Below are 21,245 nucleotides of genomic sequence, written 5' to 3'. Positions count from 1 at the left end.
TGTTCATTCACAGGGGAGAATTCCCTGAGTTTGGAGACTCACCTGCTGCTGGGTGCATCGAGCCTGGCTGGGTGCTGTGCTTTGGACTGGGGACAAAAGAAATTGATAACTGACCAGCAGTGGCTACTGCTAAACTGCCTGCACAGTGCCAAGGTCTTTTCTCCTTCTCATTCTGTCCCCACAGTGTGAGTGGGCATGAAGATGGGAGATGCACACCTGGGACAGCTGACCCCACCTGGCCAAAGGATTTCCCATACCAATTTTGTCATGGTCAGCAGCAAGAGCTCAGGAATAGGAGGAAGGGAATAACTGTGGTGACAAGTAACCATCATGCATGCTGAGGCCAAATGAAGCAGCCAAATGCCTACCTGCTGAAGAGAAATAGTGAATTAATCCTTATTTTGCTTTGTTTTCACACACAGCTTTTGCTTTCCCTATAAAACTGATTTTAGCTTGCTTCACAAGTTTGTGGGCTGCAGATGACTCGGCACACTAGGTCAAGAAAAATCTGAGCTAAATTGGCTGGGACTACATGATCAGACTCTGTGGATAATAAATATTTTTTTCTTTTTAGGAAAATACTTTAGGTGTGCCTTTGGACAACACTAAATTGAACATGTAACACAGACTGTAAACACTATAGCAGGGAGTCACTCAGAGAGTGCTCTGGGTTAGAGATAAGAGAGATTGACCATTGAAAATATTTAACTCATCTGCACTGTACCATGTGGTTGTTGGTTTTGGCTTTTACCTCCTTTAAATAATGAGTCTTTGAGATATCTTTATTTTGTCTTTATTCTTCAGTCAAACAATATCATCATTGAATTGAAGAACGAGGTTACTGGTTGAAATACAAGTGCAGTGTGAGACAAATATGGAAGATAACACTTTGCAAATAAATACAGAATAATTGTCTTTGCATAGTTCAGAAGTGAAAAGTAGGAGGCAGCACGTGCTGTGAGCTGACACACACCACCACAAAAACCCAAGTTCCTAGGCAAACTCTTGCAGCTGCAAAGAAAACAAACCAAACCAAAAATACCCCAAACCTTAGAGAGCACTAACTATTAAAAACCAGGCAGAAAGGGAACTAATAAGCATTTTTTCTTTTTTTCTTTTTTTTTTTTTTTTTTTTTTTTTTTTCCTTAATGGACCATGCTGCAGAAAGAGTGTTTTCTCCACAGACAGAGATGCTTTTAAATAATCTGCCTTGGCATCCCATAGCCTGTCATACCCGACTGTGATGCTCCTTTGTTGCTGCCCATCTGAAGGCCTATTACGTTCTGTCCCTGCCGAAGCTGCTCTTCTGAAAATCCTCGTTGATTCTGCTGTGCTTTCCTGTCCAGATACACAAAAAATAAGCAACATGCATACATACCATCATTCTATGTATGATCATGAAATCACACAGGGATCATGAGAATGAAAATCCATCTGAAATTGGCTCATAGCCCTTGTCATGCAATAAGTCGTTTGCACCATCCCACGTGCTGGACAATACTGGCTGGGCTAATTGTTTTCCTGCAGATAGAAGTAATGCTCTAGTCAAACCTACAATACTTTAGACTTTCAATGTCCCCATTATTGCAGAACCCCAAGGGACTTCCCAGAGCTGTGACAGGTAAACTATTTGCAGTGTTGTACATAAAACACAAAACAGGGTTAATTTGTGTTGAACCCTATAGCTCTTAACAGCTGCAGTCCATGGGATCTGATCCATGAGACACTTACCTGGGCTGTATTACAAGCTGATACCATCTAGAGCAACAGTAAAAACTGGTATGATTTAACTCAGTGGCATAAATAAAAGCTGAGTGTACCCAGAGCAGCAGTGGGTCAGAGAAGGGACTTGCTAATTTTTGCAGAGGGGACACTGGTTGTCTGCAGGACAGAATGTTTGCTTTGTTGCCAGATCTCTCGCCTCCTAAGCAATAGTCTTTGCCCTTTACACCTGTGTCTTAACTGTATGACAGTCCTTTATCTTCTGTCAAAACATACTGATCACTTTTGTTCAGTGTCCCTGGTCTCAAAAGCCTTTTGGCTCAATGAGTCTTTGTTGGAGCATAAAAGGAGCCTTTTTCTCCCTGAAAATGGCACTGAAGGCCAAAGTGGCAGCTAAGAAGAAGGAGAAAAGTTTGCAATCTGCTGCCTCACAAGAAACTGTTTATCTTGGATTCATCCTTCATTTCTACCAGGTGGGGAAAACAAGTGATTTACGATGGAGAAGGATCAATTGGTTGTTATCAAATGCGTCTGTACCCAGACTGAGGGAGGCTTTCCATCTACCAAACCTTACTCCCACGTGGGTAGAATCTATTTCCCTGCTGTGTCTGTTTGTTCTGTGATCAAGTTACAGGTTACACAGCAATATGGCATCAAGTTACAGTTTGCCTTTTCTTCCCCACCCCTCTGCTGGATGAGAATACAAGGTTAGGTACCTGCTGTGATTGAAAACCATCAACATGATCCTCTCTGTGAGGGTCAGATCCTGCACTGTGCTGACAACCCTGGCTCAAGTCCGAAAAAGCACTTCAATGCTCTGCTAGGCTCAGGGTGTTCAGGAAATTGCAGAGAAGAACTCATGTCCATGTGAAAGCCCAGCAAAGTGGAAGGGGGAGAAAGACCCACAGGACACCAGGACTGACCAGTCATTTTTCAAAATGAGTCCTCAAGTGGTGAAGTATAGACTAGTAAGAGGGTTTATAGAGGCCCACCACAGGCTCTCAGATCCCACAGCTCTTGCCAGAAACTCACTGTTTTGGGGGAAGCACACAGAACTGCAGTGCCTCAGAAAGCAGGCCCCTCTCACAGCTTAATTTCTTTTCCAGAACACTTACACAGGCAGCAAACTACTGCCAGGATCTCCAGGAGAGGAAGTTTTTAGAACAACTCCTATTACCTAATTGAATCTCAGGTTCACTGTGTCTGCCTCTATTTTAATTTAAAAAACAGGAAAGCATTCTACTGTTCTTTTCTCTTTCCTCCTAGAATTTTTTGCTATGTTGATGAGTACTTCCACAGAAAGTAAAAAAGTAATTAAACAGGGAAAAAAATAGAACTGCAAAGAAGAAATAAAAGGATAGGCTGGATAGGCTAATAGAAATTGATTACATATATGGCTTGGATCATATAGTATTATTTTACCATCACAAGCCCCACATTTAGTATATGATGGTCTTACAGATAATATGTACAAGATTTGCTTTTAGGTGAGTGGAAACAGCCTTAACTGAGACTAAGAAAAGAGATGAAGGCAAGTCTACTCACCTGCCATGTCTCACACTATGTCAAGCTCTGTTTGGCCTGTCTGGCATCACTCTTACCCAAAACTGAGCCACCAGATCTGTCAAACTTCTGTGCCAACTTTACACTAGTGCTTGTGTTTGCCAAGCCACAGGATAACAAACAGCTATGGATCCATGAATCTTGCTAGGCAAGGACAGGGACATCAGCCTGATGGCACTGGGAATGTGAGACACTGGCAATGGAAAGTTAAATGGCTCAGCTCAAGTGTGGCATTATCCCAATGACTGCAGATCCCTGCATGGATACTCTCATGCCTTTGATCCCGGTCTCTCAGTTCAACTTAAGGCGATTAAGAATGATGAGTAGCACTGGGTGGCAGTGAGAGGGTTTGGTCTGCCTGAAGGGATAGGGAATCTACTCAGAAAACAGCTCCTGACTGGCAACATGCCCTAACACCAGCTTTCCTTAAGGCAGCCACTGCAACACAGGATTTCACAGGTATTGGAACTCAAAATGTCCCTCAGACATTTTTGGATGTTCCCAGCCCAGGTCAGAAGCATTTGAGACCCTGGCAGGCAGCTGGAAACAGCTGTGATTTTGGGTTTGAAGCATGGAATGATTTACCAACCTTGCAGGAAGAACAAGAAGTCACAAAAGTTTAGATATTATAGTAGAAATAGTCACAAAGTAGAGGGAAGAAATTTTTAGTGCTGTACAGGGGGGTTTTAATACTTGTACAGGTGGGTTTTAGTTTTGTACATGGGGGTCAGAGGTTTTAAGATGAAGGGATTTGGGCCTGCCCTGTCCTCCCTCTTTCTTCTTCCTTACCTCCATGTTCTTGGTGATGTTGGCACTCACAGATTGGTTTAGAGTAGAAAAGCACCATTTAATATAGGTAATGGGCATTGGGGAAAAACTGTAACCATGTAACACGTAATGTACCATATAAAAGATAGAAAAGCACCATTTAATATAGGTAATAGGCATTAGGGAAAAACTGTAACCATGTAACACGTAATGTACCATATAAAAGATAGAAAAGCACCATTTAATATAGGTAATGGGCATTGGGGAAAAACTGTACCCATGTAACACGTAATGTACCATATAAAAGACAGCAGCAGCCCTGGGCAGGGAGAGAAGAAGCAGTCGGGAGTCAGAGAGGATGTCAGGGTGTGTGTGTGCCTCTGCCTGAGCTGTGAGCAAACCACAGCAGCCCCAGAAGAAAATCTTTTAGATAACTTGCAATAAACTGCCTTGAGACTGGACAACAGAGACTGCTGAGCCTTTCTTTGGAAGCTCGGGTTGGAGGAGAGACTTTTCCACCACATGGAGCTACCCCTGACCCAGGGTGAGCTCTGGCACACAGGGACTGCAATGGATATGGGTTGGCTACCCAAGTAGTACAGGCAGCTAGAAGAGAAGGGAGCTGATCACATCTTCATCCATGCCAACAAAAACTGTTCCCACCCACAATTAAAGAGTCCAGATGAAAATTAATTTTTCCATGTGGGGCTTTGTTTTAGTTACATAAAACAAATAAGTCTGTCTGGGTCATAGTGATTTCATGTCTGGTTTATATTAAAGAATGTAACTGGATTTGAAATCAATTTTAAACCTAATTATATTCCATAAGCATAAATCTATTTGTGCAGTGTATTAAGTTATTGTAACCTGATTTCATAAAAACAATGCATAGGAGTTTGCATTTATTAATCTAAAATTCAAATCTCAGATTCAGTTTTACTAGCTTAGGGTTTAAGACAAACAAAGTGAAGTTTGCTTTATTTTTGCTGAGCCTCACCTAGACATCAGAAAATTCAAGCAAAGAAAAGACAAGCAATCAGAACTCTTTTTGCTAACCTGCCTTCAACAATTCTCTGTAAGAGATACTCTTGGATGGCAGAAACTCATGTCAATAATATGCCTGCAGGGCAGGAGAGTAACTGTGGGAGGATTTCCTTTTCTTCCTGTCCCTGCTTTACACCCTCCCTAGCCAAAACAAATGGAATTTCAGAACAAATAAACAGCTTTGCCAAGACAGAGAATTCTTCACAGATAAGTGGTGCTCCCCAAGAATAAAGAAGCCTAGGAAATTAAATTATTTTTGGTTTCATGAGAAAAGTAGAGACTTCATGCCTTCTCTTTGCTCCACAAAGGTGTTGCTACTTGGGGGTTCACAGACATCCTTAATAGCCTTGTCTTCCTTAGTCTTTCTGTGTGCTATGAGATGTGAGAGAACAAACCTGATGACAAATGTACACTTTTCCTGCTTCCCTTCTCTAGCCTTCAGAGAGAAAATCCCCCCTGTTACAAGGAAACTTGGGAAATATTCTTCCCTTCCTTTCCCAATAAATTTCCTTAAAGCCTAAAGGCAGATGATATTACCAACTTCTCAGGGAAGACAGCTGTGAGCAGCTGAGCTCTGGACTTTACCTGTGGAACCAGGATGGATCTCCTTTGTAGCAGCCGTCATCCTTGGTGACTGCCAAACTGCCCAAAGCCATTAAGGTTCTCTGCACTGCTGCCATGTCCTTCCCTAGAAAGCCAGACAGTGAAATTAATGTAGGAAATCCTTGCACAACAAATAGCTTGGCACACTGAAAACCAGTTTTATCTGATCTATTAACTAACTCCCCCAGGTCCCTGATAATGTGCATTAATAGAATTATAAGTGCTATTTTACCATTGCTGAAATGGAAGTACTGACATGCAAGAGCTTATTAAAAGTCAGCAAAGGGATAGAGTTAAAACAAAACTTAGTTTTTCAGACATTTCTAGGTTTCCAGGCCCTTGATTATTTTAATGCCTTCTTCCACAAATAATGGTAATATACTCAGTAAAACGTGGCTGAAGGAGAATAGCACCTTAAATAACAATGCTTGTGTCTCAGTTTAACCAGAGTCAGTTTGATCCCTGTTCTAAGAGAGCTTACAGCAGTTCTGGGAGCTCCTGTGCAGATAAATTCTATCAGTCCTTCCCAAAGTAACCATCAAAGCACCTTCCTAAACCTTCCTACTTACTATGATGTTATTCAGTTTCATACCTTTAATTTCTCCCATTTGGTCCACTATTTTTCCGTGTTCTCCCTATGTTACTTCATTCCTCAGTTCAGAAAGTCAGGCTTCTCTCAGCTTTAGCCAACTAAAAGTTACATAACTCATTACCCAATCCAGAATGCTACCTTTTGGAATACCTCCCAGCAAAAATAAGTTGCAGCAGGTATTTCCAATTGTGCAAGGTGGTAAGTTATTGGAAATCTGCCTTTTGCTTCTCCCTTATGAAATCCTTCCATAAGCATTTATATTATTCCCTTCTCCTCTTTCATTCCAGTTCTTCCTCTTTCCTAAAGTACTGTATCTAGTTAACACATCTGATTCTGGCTTTTCACATGTGAAAACAACCAATTCAGAAAAAAGGAGACACCAGAGACACGATGGTAACAGAATTCAGAAATACCTCCAGTGGACCAATATTAATGAGCATCACTGTAGATGAGGCGGAGTGCAGAGGGAAGGGAGCAGTGCACACTCTGTATTTATGTAGTGCATATTCTGTATTTATGCATCACCCTGATTAGAGGCATGTGCAGCCCAGGGCTCTGTAACACTGGCTGAAGTGAGGACAGCATTCTAAAGCTGAAAATATCAGCTTCCAGCAGTGGCTGTCATACAGACTACTAAAATTTATAAAAATCCTATCTGCAGGGGACCATTTGCTAAGAAATAAAGGTCAGCTCTCTAGAATGGATGTATTTTACTGTATTTAAGGCGAGCTGCACCAGAGGGGTCCCTGCTGGGGACATCTCCAGGCGCTGCGTGAGGCAGGAGCCCTGGGAGCTCCCGGGGCAGCAGCTGCACCATATGCTGTGACAGATGCCACAGACAACGTCCTTGGGATGCCTCCCATATAACAGTGACTGCCTGGGATGAAAAGAGATGCAGGGAAGGATTTAAAAGTGAATCGGCTGAATAATGATGGCAAGCGAAGGAAAAAGGCAAAAGGAACAAAAGGCAGGCAGTGAAATATGATGATCAGCCCTGCAGAGCCATCTGGCAGCCCCCCCACGCTCTGTGCTCAGCTCTGCTTTATTTGTCAGTGATGAGTGGGAGATGCTGCAGGGGGAAAACTGAGTGAGTGGGTGAGTGGGAGCTGAATGACACGTGCCAAAACAAAGCCAGAGACTCCTTGCTGCATATGAGGAGTGCTGTGGGTGAGGGAAGACCTGAATCCAAGTGGTCTCGTGTCACTTGCCCTCTTCCAGCAAAGGATACAAAGGGCTTGATGGACAGCATTAAAGAAAAAAAAAAATACAGGGAAAAATTTTAAATTTCCAGCGCAGTCACCTTACAGAAGAGATCATATACCTCCCCTGAAGCCGGGTTTGACTCTGGTATTGCACCAAATTGCAGTCAGTACCTTCCCTCAGCTCCAGTACTTGTGGGCTGCCCACCTGGCCCACAGCTTCAGCCTCTCTTCAGGGACCCACACTGATGACACTCCTGCATCTCAGTGTCCTCTGCAGGGTGCTTTCAATAAATAGCACAGCCTTACAGAGGAACTTGGCACTGTTTTTAAAACAAGGAAGGGGTCTCTGCTCACTTCTTGTGCTAAGCCTTTTCTTTAGGCAAAACCTATCTGGAAGGACCTCCTCTCCAGGGCCAGAAAGGAGAAGGTTCAAACACAAAGATGGAGAATTGCTCTGCAGAGTACTCCTGAAATGTTTTCTGTAAATGTTGAACAAATACCCAGTGGTTCAGCTGCCTCTTGCCTGCCTGGAAATATATCAAGGAAGGATCTGTAAAAGGCAGTGAACATGTCTTGGGTGTGGATCAGGAAAAGCTGCTCAGCACAGTACATTTGTGTAAGAAGGGGCCAAGAGAGAGGTGATACTTTCCCTGGATCAAGAAACCAAAGAGATGAAGAAAAGTGCAACAGATGGACTGAGTGAGTTTGAAATGGCCAACAGCAGATCATATCCTCAAACATTTTCATTAATCATTGCTAAGAATTTCAAAGCAAAAGCTCATGGAAAACAATTAGTGCCAGGGGACAGCTGTTTCTCAGCCACACATTTTCTTTCCCTCTAAACATACATTGACATCTCTCTTGCCAAAGAGATTATGGTGTGAAGTGTAGGAGTACTGCAATTATGAAACAGTGAAATAGAGACTGTCCTTTCTGCCCAGCTAAGGCATCCCTGTTCAGACAATTCAGCCCTGAAGCAGCACAGATGCCAGAGGTCAGAGTTACAGTGAGACACAAAGAGCTCTCATTGCTGGAGAGACATATTGTGTCATCCCAGCACTGAAATGAGCAGCAGAAAGGATGAAAAGGGAGTGGGAAAGTGAAGCTTTGGGAAGTCTTAAAATAACAGTGAAGAAAAGCCTTGTATGTCTTCCTCCTAGGTTGCAAGTTGTGTTTTGACTTCCTGTCCTCTAGAAGTTACTATCTTTTCACCTTGTGTCTGTTGAGAAAAGGTGGTGAGTGAAAGGAAATTAGGAGACAGCCACTAGAGCATTATGTCTTCAAAGCAAGTCCTTTTCCTGGTGAGGAGCAATGTACTGTATTTTCACATGCATGGTGAGAAGCCATTATGATTTGCAAGAGACTGTAAAGAACAACGTCTGAAATGGGCAATTATCATCCCTGACAAGTTAGATGGAGCTTCTCTCTCAGCAGTCTGCTAGGCTGAGGGGTGGGAAGGTGCTACTTCAGGGAAGTGAAAATCCCTTCATTTAAGACATGTAAAGATAGATTGCATAAAACACTAAAGACTGAACTGGAAAAAACAATCCTGCCTTTGTGCCAAAGGATTTGTCAAGTAAATCTGGCACTCTGAGACATTTACAGATCCAAGTAACTCCAGCTGTCAGTATGTCCTTTCCCTCTAAGCCATTCATGAAGAGCTCCCTGGTCTTTCATTCCTCCAGCTGTCCTTGAGAGTAGTGATCTCTTCCACATATATTCCGACTGTCTGTGAAAACACACCCCACTTTTTTCTCTTGATGTGTACTCCTACACAAACTATGCTGGCCAGCTTTCTCAGTGTATTGTTTTCCTCTTTCCACTGTTTGATTCTGGTGGAAGATTTTTGGCCCTTTCATATGTGCCTTTCACTGCTCTGCAGCTGTCTTTGCTCTGAGCCCTCAGCCAAAGCATTGCATCACTTTGTCCAGGGAGATGCAGGATATACAGAATGTTTGGTCAGAGCACCAGGATGGGATGTACCACCACAGAAAAGGGCAAACCAGCCCCAGGAATGCACAAATGACTCAGCTCTTCAGCAACTAGAACATGCAGTTTCCATTTCGAGCCTGGGATGGAGACAGACTTCACCTGCCTTACTGTAAAACCACAGGAGCACCCTGAGGTTTTTTTCCTGTTGCCATAGTGACCTCTCCTAAAAGACTGTCTCCTTAGAGAGAGAAGGTCAGCTACCATGGCATTAAGCAGTGAGTTTTGTTTCTCACTAGTCATAAATGAACCCTCATAAGCTTCACAGAGGCATATATGCTCCTGGGAATGAATTTCTTAGCTTCAATTAAAGCTTTGCTTATAATTTGAAGACTGCAATAAAATTTTGTCATCAGAAAATCAGGGTTTTACATGTTCTTATTAGGAGCTGTTTACTTTGAAATAATTAACAGAGAGAACAGTTGTTTTATTAGGCCTGTGAATTTCTATCAGAATGATGGGGTTTTGGATAACACATGAGCTTGGAAAGGTTCTGTTATACCCTCAGGGTAATATAAATCCCTCGGAGGAAATAATGCAGCACTGGAAGAACATGGTAATGAGGTAAGGCAAACAGAAACAAAAGATAATCACATTAGAGAATATGCCTAGACAAAATGCATATCAAAGCAAAGTAAAATGAAGACTGTAAACTGGCTTTTAGTTTATTATTTTACCTTCCCATAAATCCACTGTCTGGAAAATATCTGTTGTTCTTACTCCGTAGATTTCAGCAGCTTTTAAGAACTGAGATATTTGTTCCATCTGCTTGAAAGCCATTTTTGATTCAGAGATCTTTGCAATAGGCTCATTTCCCTTTGGATGCAAACTGTTTATTAACTTGCATAACAGCTAGAGAAAAAGACAGAAACAAATTTAGAAAGCAGGCACCAAACTAGAAGGCAATTTCTGCACATGAAATGATATTGCATAATGCTTTTGAATGGCCAGTTTCTGTCACAGATGAAATTTCTACAGTTAAAAACAAAAAAGTGAATTGATAATAATCAAAGTAAATTAGGAAGGCATTAAAGCTTTCATTAACTGAGGCAATAGCCTAACTATAGAAATCCTAATCTGCTAGAAACAACAAAGCAATCACTGGTAGAGGTTATATAACAACCAACAGAGAAGAAGCCTCATGCCCAAGCCAAAAAATAAGCAATGTCAATTGAAATGTTGTTAAAGTCACTTTGGCAGAGATTCAATGATTAGCATAGTCTTACAGCCACCACAAACAGCAGCATCTGCCTGTTGTTCAACAAACCAATGGAATACAATGTTTTTGCTACAGAATTATTCCCAAGAAGACAGTTATGACACAGTCCTATCCTTCAAATTTGCTACATCTCTTCACCTTTCCTTGTCAACATTGATTATTTCTTTAAAATAAAAGCATACATCTCATTTTAAAAAAAGATCTCATTTAACTGCATGAGAAAAAATGCTGAAGGAATGAGTCATACTTATATATAAAACATGCATGACTCATAAGAATCATAAATATTGTACTGATCTCAGTGCACTAGTAGGATAATTTATCTTCTTGGTCAAAAGGAAATAAATCAGATACTAAGACATATATTTCTGCACTGACCATGAGCTCTGATCAATGAATCTAAATGAAAACAGAGCACAGGAGCACTGTGCATATAAAAACATGAAAGTGTGCAAGTGGACAAAACACTCACTGTTCCATCCATCAACCAGGTCTGAAAATGTTGCCTTCCAGGAGGAGGGTGCTCTATCTGTTCTCCACACTGTACAATAATCCAGTTCACCAGCCTAGACTCTAATTCTGCGTCGTATTTCTGTTCAATCTTTTCCTGAACTTCTCGGCTTAAGCCATAGCTTGGTCCTCTGTTAGCCATCTCTGGAAACAAGGGAGAACTTACTTAGTGGGCAGAGTCCCAGTCCACACCTTTGAAGTATGCACAGGAAAATTAAAGGATAAAAGAGTGAGAAGCCCACGCTAAACATTAGACAGTAGAACAGATGTTCATCAAAGCTGCAAGTAACTGTATGGCACCAAGTTATAGCTCCACAGAACAGGGGAGGGATCAACAAGGGAATATCCTTTTCCAAAAGTACAAATCAGCTACATCTTTTTTAAAGGAAAGGAAAAAACAGCAGCAGCCCCCCTCCCCCCCCCCCCCCCACCACCACAAAAACAGTAGAAAAACAAGATTTAAAACAGGTTTTACAGAGAGGCTTCTGCTATGTTTACATAGAATACAACAGGGTTGTCAGATCAACATTACAGCTGCCTGCAAATCCAAAAGCACTTTAAAATTGCCTACCTAATACTTGCTAATAAGAAGAAGGTTGTGCATGGGAGCTCAAGCAATCCGATTAAAGATGCAGTCAGTCTTCCTCAGCAGAGATGCAAGGATGGATATCCAGAGATCAGCACACTGAAAAGCGAAGATGAATTTAAGAGACGAAGGCTGCCACAATGCCCTGCTGCTGCTGCAGCATCGTGGTTTGAAGAACAGTGTATTGATTTGATTTTCCTCACATATGAGGAGGGTCAGAGCAGGGGCGTTGCTAAGAGCCATTAAAGAGACCTGCCTCCTCAGTCACAGCCCAGGGATCCTGTTTATCTCGCCCATCTGTGGTCTGTTTTCATGCATCTTTCCTCAGCCTTGTGCTGCTCACCCCACCGGCTCAGATTTACTCCACCTAGTCTGCATCAACCCAAATTGCATCAAGCGTCCCAGTGACAGGCAGAAACACAAATAGAGGCACTCTGTTAAATGCAGGTGACAGTAATTACCACACAACTACTTTATTTTTAGTCATAAGCCAGAAACAAACCTTTTTTCTCCCTGTTCTGCATCTCCATAACAGGCTAAGAGTGTGACAAATAATTTCTCCTCTACCCTGTTCAAATGCTGATAAGAAGTTTGAACAAGGGGACAATAGGATGAAAAGTGAAGGAAGAGGAGGCAGGTAGTAGAATATTATTATCACCCTCTCATCAGTATATATTAGCCTATTAAATAGTGGAATGGTGTCCTGAAAAACAGCTCAAACCATTGAAAACAAGAGGAAATCACTAAAAGGAGCAAACCTACTATAAAGCACAAGGATTTTACTTTCTGCTGCTATGAGTCAGCTAACCACCAGCGATAGGAAGGGAGCTATGCCCATGTACAGTCATTTAAATTTTGATTATACCACTCATACAGTGTGGAAGGGGAGAGAAGAGTTAAGATGAGACTTTTCTTGCAGTCTGATTTAATCCTATATTAAATAAAATCACTTTGCTTCTTTCTGAGTTACATGAGACTGTCAAATATCTTTCATTCAGGCTACATTATCCACTCTGGTATGAAATAGTTTCCTTTTGGCAAATGACTAATGTTCAGCTTGATATGCAAAGAGGTTGATAAACCCAAGGTGGACACATAATCATTTTGGTGGAGAAAAGTCCTTCTGCTGCATTTGGAAAGGAAAAAAAAGGGGGGAAATCCCCCCACTCCCTTGTATATCTGTTTCATAATGGGCTCTTCATCCATTACTTTCTCATAAGATGCTGAATTCTCAGACTTGCACTGCTTCTGACGCTGCTGGGCTTGAACAAACTCAAGAGATGAAAAATGTAATAGATGACCTAATTCATTGTTGTCCTCCACAGGCATTTCATTTAGTGCTTTCTCTTCTCTGCACTGGTAGTTTTAAACCCCACGAAGCACTTGATTACATAACTCAGAGCAGGCTACGTGACAGGGCCACCACTTGAGCACTTTCTGTCTCAGTGAGCACTGGCTGAAGGCACAGCGGATGCGCCGGAGCCACAAGCCTGGAGCTCAGAGAAGGAACAGGCAGAATATGAATTTAACATCCTTTCTCTTCCAGCAGCTGTTAAGGGCTGGGCTTCACTCTCTTTGGCCAATCCCACAACCAATAAGCTTTATTTTGCACTTTCAGATATTTTTGTGTTCTTCTGTTTAGAAGGGAGCTACCGAGGGTGCCTGGCTGTTTTTGGTCACACCAGGGGCTGAGTGCTCACTGGCAACAAGATTTTGTGACAGCCACCTACCTTTGCATCAGCCTCTGTTTCCTAACTTGGGGGCAGGGATGAGTAATTTAACTCTCCTAAACTGCAGAGCAGAGGTCACTCCCTTCACAGATGTTGGCTATGCAACCTGTTCTCGAGGGGCTGTTCCACACTGGGAAAGCTGAAAAGCTTGCCCATCAATATCAATTTTTAATAAGGCTTTGAAAAACTGGGAAACTGCAGAGGATTGGAAAAATGCCAGTTCCCCACCAATATTTTCCAAAGTACCACTAAACAAATCGTAAGCCTGCTTTCTGTGCCATCAATCCTGGGGAAAACAATGGAATTTTTTTTTAAGCGATAATGTTGATGCAATTTACTAAATGCTCTGTAATATATTAGAGTTGGCTACTCCATGACATGTTGATTAGGGAACTAAACCAATTCTGAAGCAACGTGACACATTAGAGATTAAAGCTGGCTAACTAGTAGATCCTGTAATATGACTGTAACTGAAAAAAACATTAATGATGGTGTATATTTTATTCAGTTTGTACAAGAATATGTTCCCAGGCCAGAACTAGTTAATGTTATTAGAAGTCAATTAAACACCCCCACCCCCACTCCTAAGAAGATCCCAACTCATGTAAGCAAAAAAGATAAACTTCTTTGAAAGCAGTCTATGTGAGAGCAAACAAAAAGTGTCTTATTGCAGCCGAAGTCCAGCCATCATTGAAAAAGTACTTTTAAGAATGCAGCACTCTGTCCTATGACACAACAGATGTAAAAAAAAAAATGTAGAGGACAATGAAGATGTTGGGTAAGACACTATGAAGGGCTTGGCTGAATAAAATATGGGAGGTCCACCAACAGCAATGGGAATATCACACCCAGTTCTGATAATTACTCTTCATAAAAAGGAGTGGAAGAGTAAAGAAAATTTAAATTGTGATTCCAGTAACTGGAGAACTGAAAATTAGAGCTTTTACAGTAATTACATCAGAAAGATTACCTGTTTATCTCATCAAAACCAGAAGTTAAGAAATGGCAAACACATGTGCCTACAAGTTAAGAAAAACTGAAGAAGCTCAAGTTCCTTATGTCAGACACAGGCAGGTTAAAGCCTGATGGTTAGAAATGTGATGTGGAAGAAAGGGGCAGGTTTACAGCACGAATTTACTACCATTAGAACACTTCACCTACTGCTTCTAATAGATTTTGTCCTCTTATTTTTCTTGGCAACACAAGACTAGAATTTATGACTGAAGCTTGAATAGTTGCAGAAGCATTTCATGCCTGTAAGCACCATGACTCCACTTATGCTTCCAGATAATCACAATATTATCCTATAAATTTAAAAAAATCTTTGTAAGCCTATAAATAAATGCTGCCAAACCCAACAATTGGTATTAACTAATGTAGATATTGACCATTGACCAACCGATATTAACCATGTGTAGATCCAGGGTAACTCAATAGCTTTCAATGTATTCCAACTAGAATACATAAGAAAATGTAAAACCTATCCTACCACAGAGAAATCCTTAACCTTTGTCAGATTCACCGTTTGGTAATTAATTCCTTAGAAAGAGCCTGGTATTTCAGCTATCCCAAGCACAGTCTTACAAAGTATGGTGGGTTGAATCCCCATCACACAAAGCTGTCCAGCAATAAGAATAACTGTGAAACCCAGGCTCTGTTTCCCTGGTATGCCACTGTACAAAAATGGACCTTTTACTATTAAATTTTTTAAAAAAACAGACAACCAAAACAAAAAGAGGGAGTTTTCAAAAACTTTTTTAAGTTTACAGCAACTCCCTTCAAAAGGAAGCCTCCAAAGAGCTCTCAAAGATCCTCCCTGCATGAATGTCCATGTGTGATGTCAGGTTTTCTAGAGTTGCAGAGAGGATGCTCAGGTCCAGTACAAGCTCAGTTCAAGTACAGGGCCTTTTTCTGGGAGCTTCAAGGCAGGAAAGTGCTCTGCAGAGCTTTGGTTTTGTGCATGGCCTTACTTTGTCATAAGATAGCTGTAGATGTTAGATGTAGACATAGCTACATGTAGATAGCTGTAGATAGATGTAGACTAGGGAAAAAAGGTAATATTGGAATATTGCCCTCCTTTTAAATGTGCAAAAACAGGTGGCAGAGTTATCAGAACCAGGGGACAACATGAATTTTAGAAATTCAAACTTCCTCATTACTTTGAAGTCTAAGATCTAGAGGTCCTTGAAGACAAAACATGCTAACTTAAGCAGGTATCTTCCACCTACATAAAGGTTTCTTTATCAGCTCTGTTTCTTTGTCAGCTCATGTTATGCCCCAAGCAAGTACATACTTGGAACACCTTAAATTTGGGTTTAAAAGTAATTCAGGAAAGAAGGACATCCCTATGTGTGTGACAAAAGAGAATGCACCAATACTCCAGCCTGCAGGACAAGGCAGCTCAGAAGGCTGCCATGAACAGGAGTGTTTCTGGAATTTTGAAGTCACTGACTACCTTCTAATCAGCTTGCCAGCAGAAATAGTTACCACTTATGACTGGAAACCAATTCCTATGGATATAAACCTCAGCATTCCCAGTACTCAAGATGACCTTGGAGGTGAATTGTACATTTGAATTCTCAGGACCTCTTAAGTTTTGAGCTGGATTAACAGACTCCTTTGAAAGAAACTCAGAAGGTTTCATATCCATTGCTTTTCTCTCCCCAGCTAGAACAGTACCTCCTGAGAACGACTTTGGTTTGAAAATGATTTGGTTTGCAATGCACATTCAGAGGAGAACAGAAAGGTCAAAACAGACAGCAGAATTTACAAACAAAAACCCCCTAAAAGATCAAATCCTCTAACTATATAAATGCTGCTTTTATGGTTAGGGATTTAGCTTTGCTCTAAGGAACTTTTTCAAGAAGTACTGTCCCAAGGACTAGCACATTCTGGCACACTTTCTGCCAGCAAGCCACAATCAATTAAACCCCAAACCCAACTTGTATGGTCGAGATCTGATCCTAGGCAGGTTTCAGGGAATGCTTTTCCCAAACTACAGTCTGATCACGCCAATCCCTAAGGGTGCTACTGTTCAGCAGACCTTTGCCACTGACAGAGCACCTGCTCCCACCCCAGCAGGCAGCAGTGACCTTCTCATGTTGCCAAGTGGGAGGCAAGTGGACAGCATGGTGCAGATCAGAAGGCCCAAAAAGAGCACAACCTTTCACGTGCTCGCCTCGAAAGATTTCAAATATGTATTTTAATTTCAGAACCAAATGACTGGAAGTTTTAGGAATTGTCATTTGCTTTTCCTTCCAAATATAAATGCAGAGCTGCCTGAAGCTCCTTGCCAGACACAAATCGAGACTGTAGGAGGTTGAAAATGTGTCTACCTGTGAGCTGCAATTACTGCATCATATGGAGGGTGCCCATTTCTCTTTAATGGAAAAGAAGCACTGGACCACATAACATATATATGCAGGACTTGACAGAGAAATAAAAGGTCAAGCCTACAACCAGACTGCAGTAACTCCTTTTACATATTAGGTGACAAAGGCTGTAACATTTTTCTGTTCTAGGCAAATACATATTGAAGAGAGATGAGGTGCTCCAGTCACAGAGCAAATGTGAGCTATAAAAACTGACCAACAAGCAGTAAATCTATGAGCAGAGCATTTGTGATCTTCATCTCTGCCTCTCTTTCTCAACAGTAAAATCTTCCCTTAGAAAATACCTGCCAGGAGCAAAGTGCCAATGACAGGGGCATTAAAACCTCATCCTCAGCAAGCTGGCTGGTCTTTAATATAATGGCTGAGTTCCCTCTGCCTTTCCTGTCCCTGCTGGGCTTGAGAACAAACTTAGAAGGGTGAGAGTGCACACTGCTGTTTGGTATTTCTGTCTGCATTCCTTACACAGCTGATGAATTTTCACCAAGCCTTGGTGAAACTTTACATTCATACACATCTTAATGAATTTGGTCATCAACACGAAGCAGAGAGATTGCTCATCTCAAAGACAGGTCAAACAGAGAACCCTCTTCTATTTCGCTGGAAACCTTTAGTATAACCTAACTTTTCAGCATTTAAGAAAACTAAAAAAATACGAAAGGCTAAGGTAGGTCTTTTTGTAACAGCACAACTCAGTAGCTTAGAAAATAAGTTCATATCTTATGATTTTCCCCCCCACTTGTTTGGGTTTCTTTCCTGCCAGAGGAGAAAGAAATTACAAGCACAAACCTAATGTAGAGACTGCACTGTTTGAGAAGATGTTACAGCTCTGTATTGCATCATGACTGGAGCACTGAAGATAGCTGAGCAGCTGCAGACAAGTCACCCGTTGAATATTTCTCTCTAAGCACGTTTTAATTTGATATGAAAAGTATGGTACCATAAATCTTTTAGCCCCATTGAATAACAGCATGTCCAAGAGAGCATGTAACCAAAATTAACATAAAAATAAAACAGCAGGAGGTGATTCTTCTAAGGCCTATCCAGCCAGGCTTTTTTGTGAACACTGTCTTTTTTGCATTTAGTGTTGATGCAAGAGAAAACAGCTTAGCTAAACAGAAACTACATGAAACACTTAACACCAATTAAGTTAAAAAACCCCCCAAGACCAAAAAAGCAAACCAGATGGTGTGTAATACAAAGCCAAACAAGAGGAGAGACAAAAACAAGTAGAATATTTAACAAGATAAAAATACATGTATCTAAAACCGTGGAAATACAGCTCAATATAAGCAGAATAAGAGCACTTGTTTATTAGGAAACAAGTTGAGTAAGCTTTAGAAACTGATTATTTGAATCAAACTTATTGTTGAGGAAATATACATTATATGTTCATAAAATGCTTTGCATTTGTCAACAAATCAGCAGTCTGTTAAAAAAGAAACAAAACACAACACAATTCATTACAAGGGATTTTAAAAATCTGCATCATGCAGAGCTTTCCCAGTGTGCAATATCCTATTTTAATACAGTATCTCTACAGAGGAATGAAATACTAGTTTTTAAACACAACTAATACTGAAAATAATTACTATGTAGGCATCTACTGGCAAAGAAAGCAATGGCCCAGGCATTAATGCAGAGGACAAAAATTACCAATTTGGAATGACACTGTAATATGTGAATACCACATTATTTGAGATTGTCAAAACTTCCTGGTAGATCAACAGCTGCTCAGAGGTAGGATGTAAATCTCTCTCGTTAACACTATCCCTTCTTTCAGGCATCTGAACATGCCAAGTTGCCAACAGTCAAAACTGTGGCAATTTCCAGCATGAACACAGGGAAAATGTTTATGCTTGCAAAGATAAATATCAATGGAATTACTACAGCAAAGTCAGAGAAGAAGGTCTGTCTGCACAAGGTCTACCTCTTCATATTTAAGGAAACCAGATTTACAAAAAGTGAATGCAGAGAGAAGGATGCTAGCATTCCCTGAATTTCAAAACACTACCTGGAATATTGTCTTTGTGAAGAAAGTATCATCTCTGCCTTTGCATTTAGGCCATATGTAACAAACTTTGGGTGTACCTGTACTGTAAATGCTACCCCTGATCTCCATTTAGCCAGCAGAGAAGGAAAACAGGACTACAAGACAAGTGGCAACAAAAACCACTCCCCTAGGAATAAGTTTTCAGTAATGCTGTGGTTTCAGCAACTGATGCTGCAGTTTTGTATTCCCAAAAATTATGCCAACCCTGTTACATTCATGTTACTACAGCAGAATAATGGAGAGGGCAACAACACAAACAGCAACAGCAAACAGGGAAAAAAACCCTCCTGAAAACTCTTTACACAACTGCTCCACTTCATATTTGCCTTCACCTCTCTTGCTCTAAGGCACTGCAACAGACATCTTACCTGTAAAAAATCAATTATTTAATAAAGGCTAACATGAAGCACGAATACAATGCAACTCTTTCAAGAGGAATACACAGCTACAGATTATGCAGGCACACAAACCCTTCTCCCGGTCCAAAATATTAAATTAAACGTTTACAGGTATAACTACCTATGGAAAAAAAAAAAAAAGCTCAAAACTTTTCAGTCACTGAAGTAACTTTAATATATGTGAAGAAAAAGTATATCTATTACAACTGGCAACTCTCGGCATTAATTAAAATTAATTATTTTGGAATTACTGCAGTCCACTTGTTTCAGCCTCTTCTTCCATTACGAACCAAACCAATCTAAGATGAGACAAAACTGGATTTAAAAACCTATCGTGACTAAGGGCAGTTTTGAAATAATTTTGATTTGACTGCATCTTTAAAACCCACAAAATCTGTTTTTTAGGTATAATCAGATTCAAGTCATACAAACACATATAAAGATGACAACTGCTTAACAGTACATAAACACGAACACAGCCTCAATTCCAGGAATGCCATTTGCATTAAGTTTCTCAAAAGTCAGAAACATATTTCAGAGATTTTAAAGCTAAAGTGAATTGCATAGTGATACAAACAGAAGAACAGTCTATGCCAGAAATACTTGGGAACAAGATTTCATGAAATGTTCTGATTTCCTTAAGCAATTATCCCAATCTAGATCATCCTGAGCTGGATAGAGACTATTTTTAAGAGCTTGTTGTGACAGAACAAGGGGAAGAATGCGTTCAAACTTAAGAGAGTAGGTTTGGATCAGATAATTAGGGAAAAATTGTTTACTGTGGGGCACTGGAACAAGTTGCCTGTAGGAGCTGTGGATGCCCCATCTCTGGAAGTGTTCAAGGCCAAGTTGGATGGGGCTCTGAGTAACCTGATATAGTAGCTGGAACCAGATGATCTTTAAGGTCCCTTCCAATCCAAACCATTCTATGACTGAGTTAGGGAATTGGTACACTTGAAATAGAAAATTTGCATCAAAACAAGAGCCATCTTTTATTACTTATATCAAAATTAATTTTTAAATTTTTTTTACATCACAGCTTGTTTTTTGCCAGCCTAAATAGATCTTCACAGGACTTCAACAGGAGCTTCAGGAACTTGAGTTCCTGTACTCCACAGGAACTCAACTGAAATTTTAGTTTTGTCGTTGTTGTGGGTTTTTTAAAACTTTTGTTATTTGTTTGTGATTTTTTTTTTAAATTAAAACCCACTACTTCAGCAAAGCCCTGTTCAGCACACTTCTACTGACACAGCTAAAACTGAAAATGACAAACTTTCTAGAAATACCTTACCCCCAGCAGCTCTAGTCTTTTAAGGTAACAATAGTGATGTCATTTACTACTTCAAATAACAAACCCAAAAACAATTGTATGCTTTTGACTGCTGTTACACATTCAGACCAGCCTGAACTAATTCCAGCCTCTCTCTCAAGTGTATGAACGGCGCTGTATTTCTGTATAAAACCCAGATAATCATATTTGCAATTAAATCCATTTCCTATTAAATTTTGTGGATTTGCATTTTAAGACTTATTCAACTATCAAGTTCTATTTACAACTTCTCAGGGTTGGACTCATGCAGCTGAAGAAGACACTGCTCCCATCAATCCACAGCTCTCAAGTCATGGGAAAGAGGCAAAAGTGCTCTGTGGCACCATACTCCCCACTTTGAAGATGTTACTATTAAAGTCACCTTACTGATCCAGTTTCAGTTTACACCACGATTATTTATTGTTTCCTTAACAGTAGGCCCACAAATGAACGAGATGGCAGCCTGGAGAAGATGACACACCTCCTCCTGATAAGCACAGATAGAGTAAGGCTTTGAGGCCCTGCATTCTTAGAAGTCAAATTCTTCCCTATGTAGTACCCCAAGCAC

The 21,245-nt window shown here is 40.7% G+C and overlaps 1 protein-coding gene across 2 annotated transcripts; it reads right to left on the bottom strand.

The window, feature by feature from the left end:
* Positions 1-777: 777 nt before the first annotated feature.
* TAGLN3 (transgelin 3) lies at positions 778-12,140 on the bottom strand. Of its 2 annotated transcripts, NM_001245397.2 has the most exon segments (6): positions 778-1,338; positions 5,683-5,785; positions 10,161-10,335; positions 11,175-11,356; positions 11,784-11,897; positions 12,055-12,140. In NM_001245397.2, coding segments are annotated over 4 exon segments (600 nt in total). In that variant the 5' UTR covers positions 11,355-11,356; positions 11,784-11,897; positions 12,055-12,140; the 3' UTR covers positions 778-1,196.
* Between the last annotated feature and the right edge of the window lie 9,105 nt (positions 12,141-21,245).

This window comes from Taeniopygia guttata, chromosome 1 (assembly GCF_048771995.1).
Source record: "Taeniopygia guttata chromosome 1, bTaeGut7.mat, whole genome shotgun sequence".
Taxonomy (NCBI): Eukaryota; Metazoa; Chordata; class Aves; order Passeriformes; family Estrildidae; genus Taeniopygia; species Taeniopygia guttata.
This window is presented reverse-complemented; position numbering and strand designations above follow the sequence as displayed.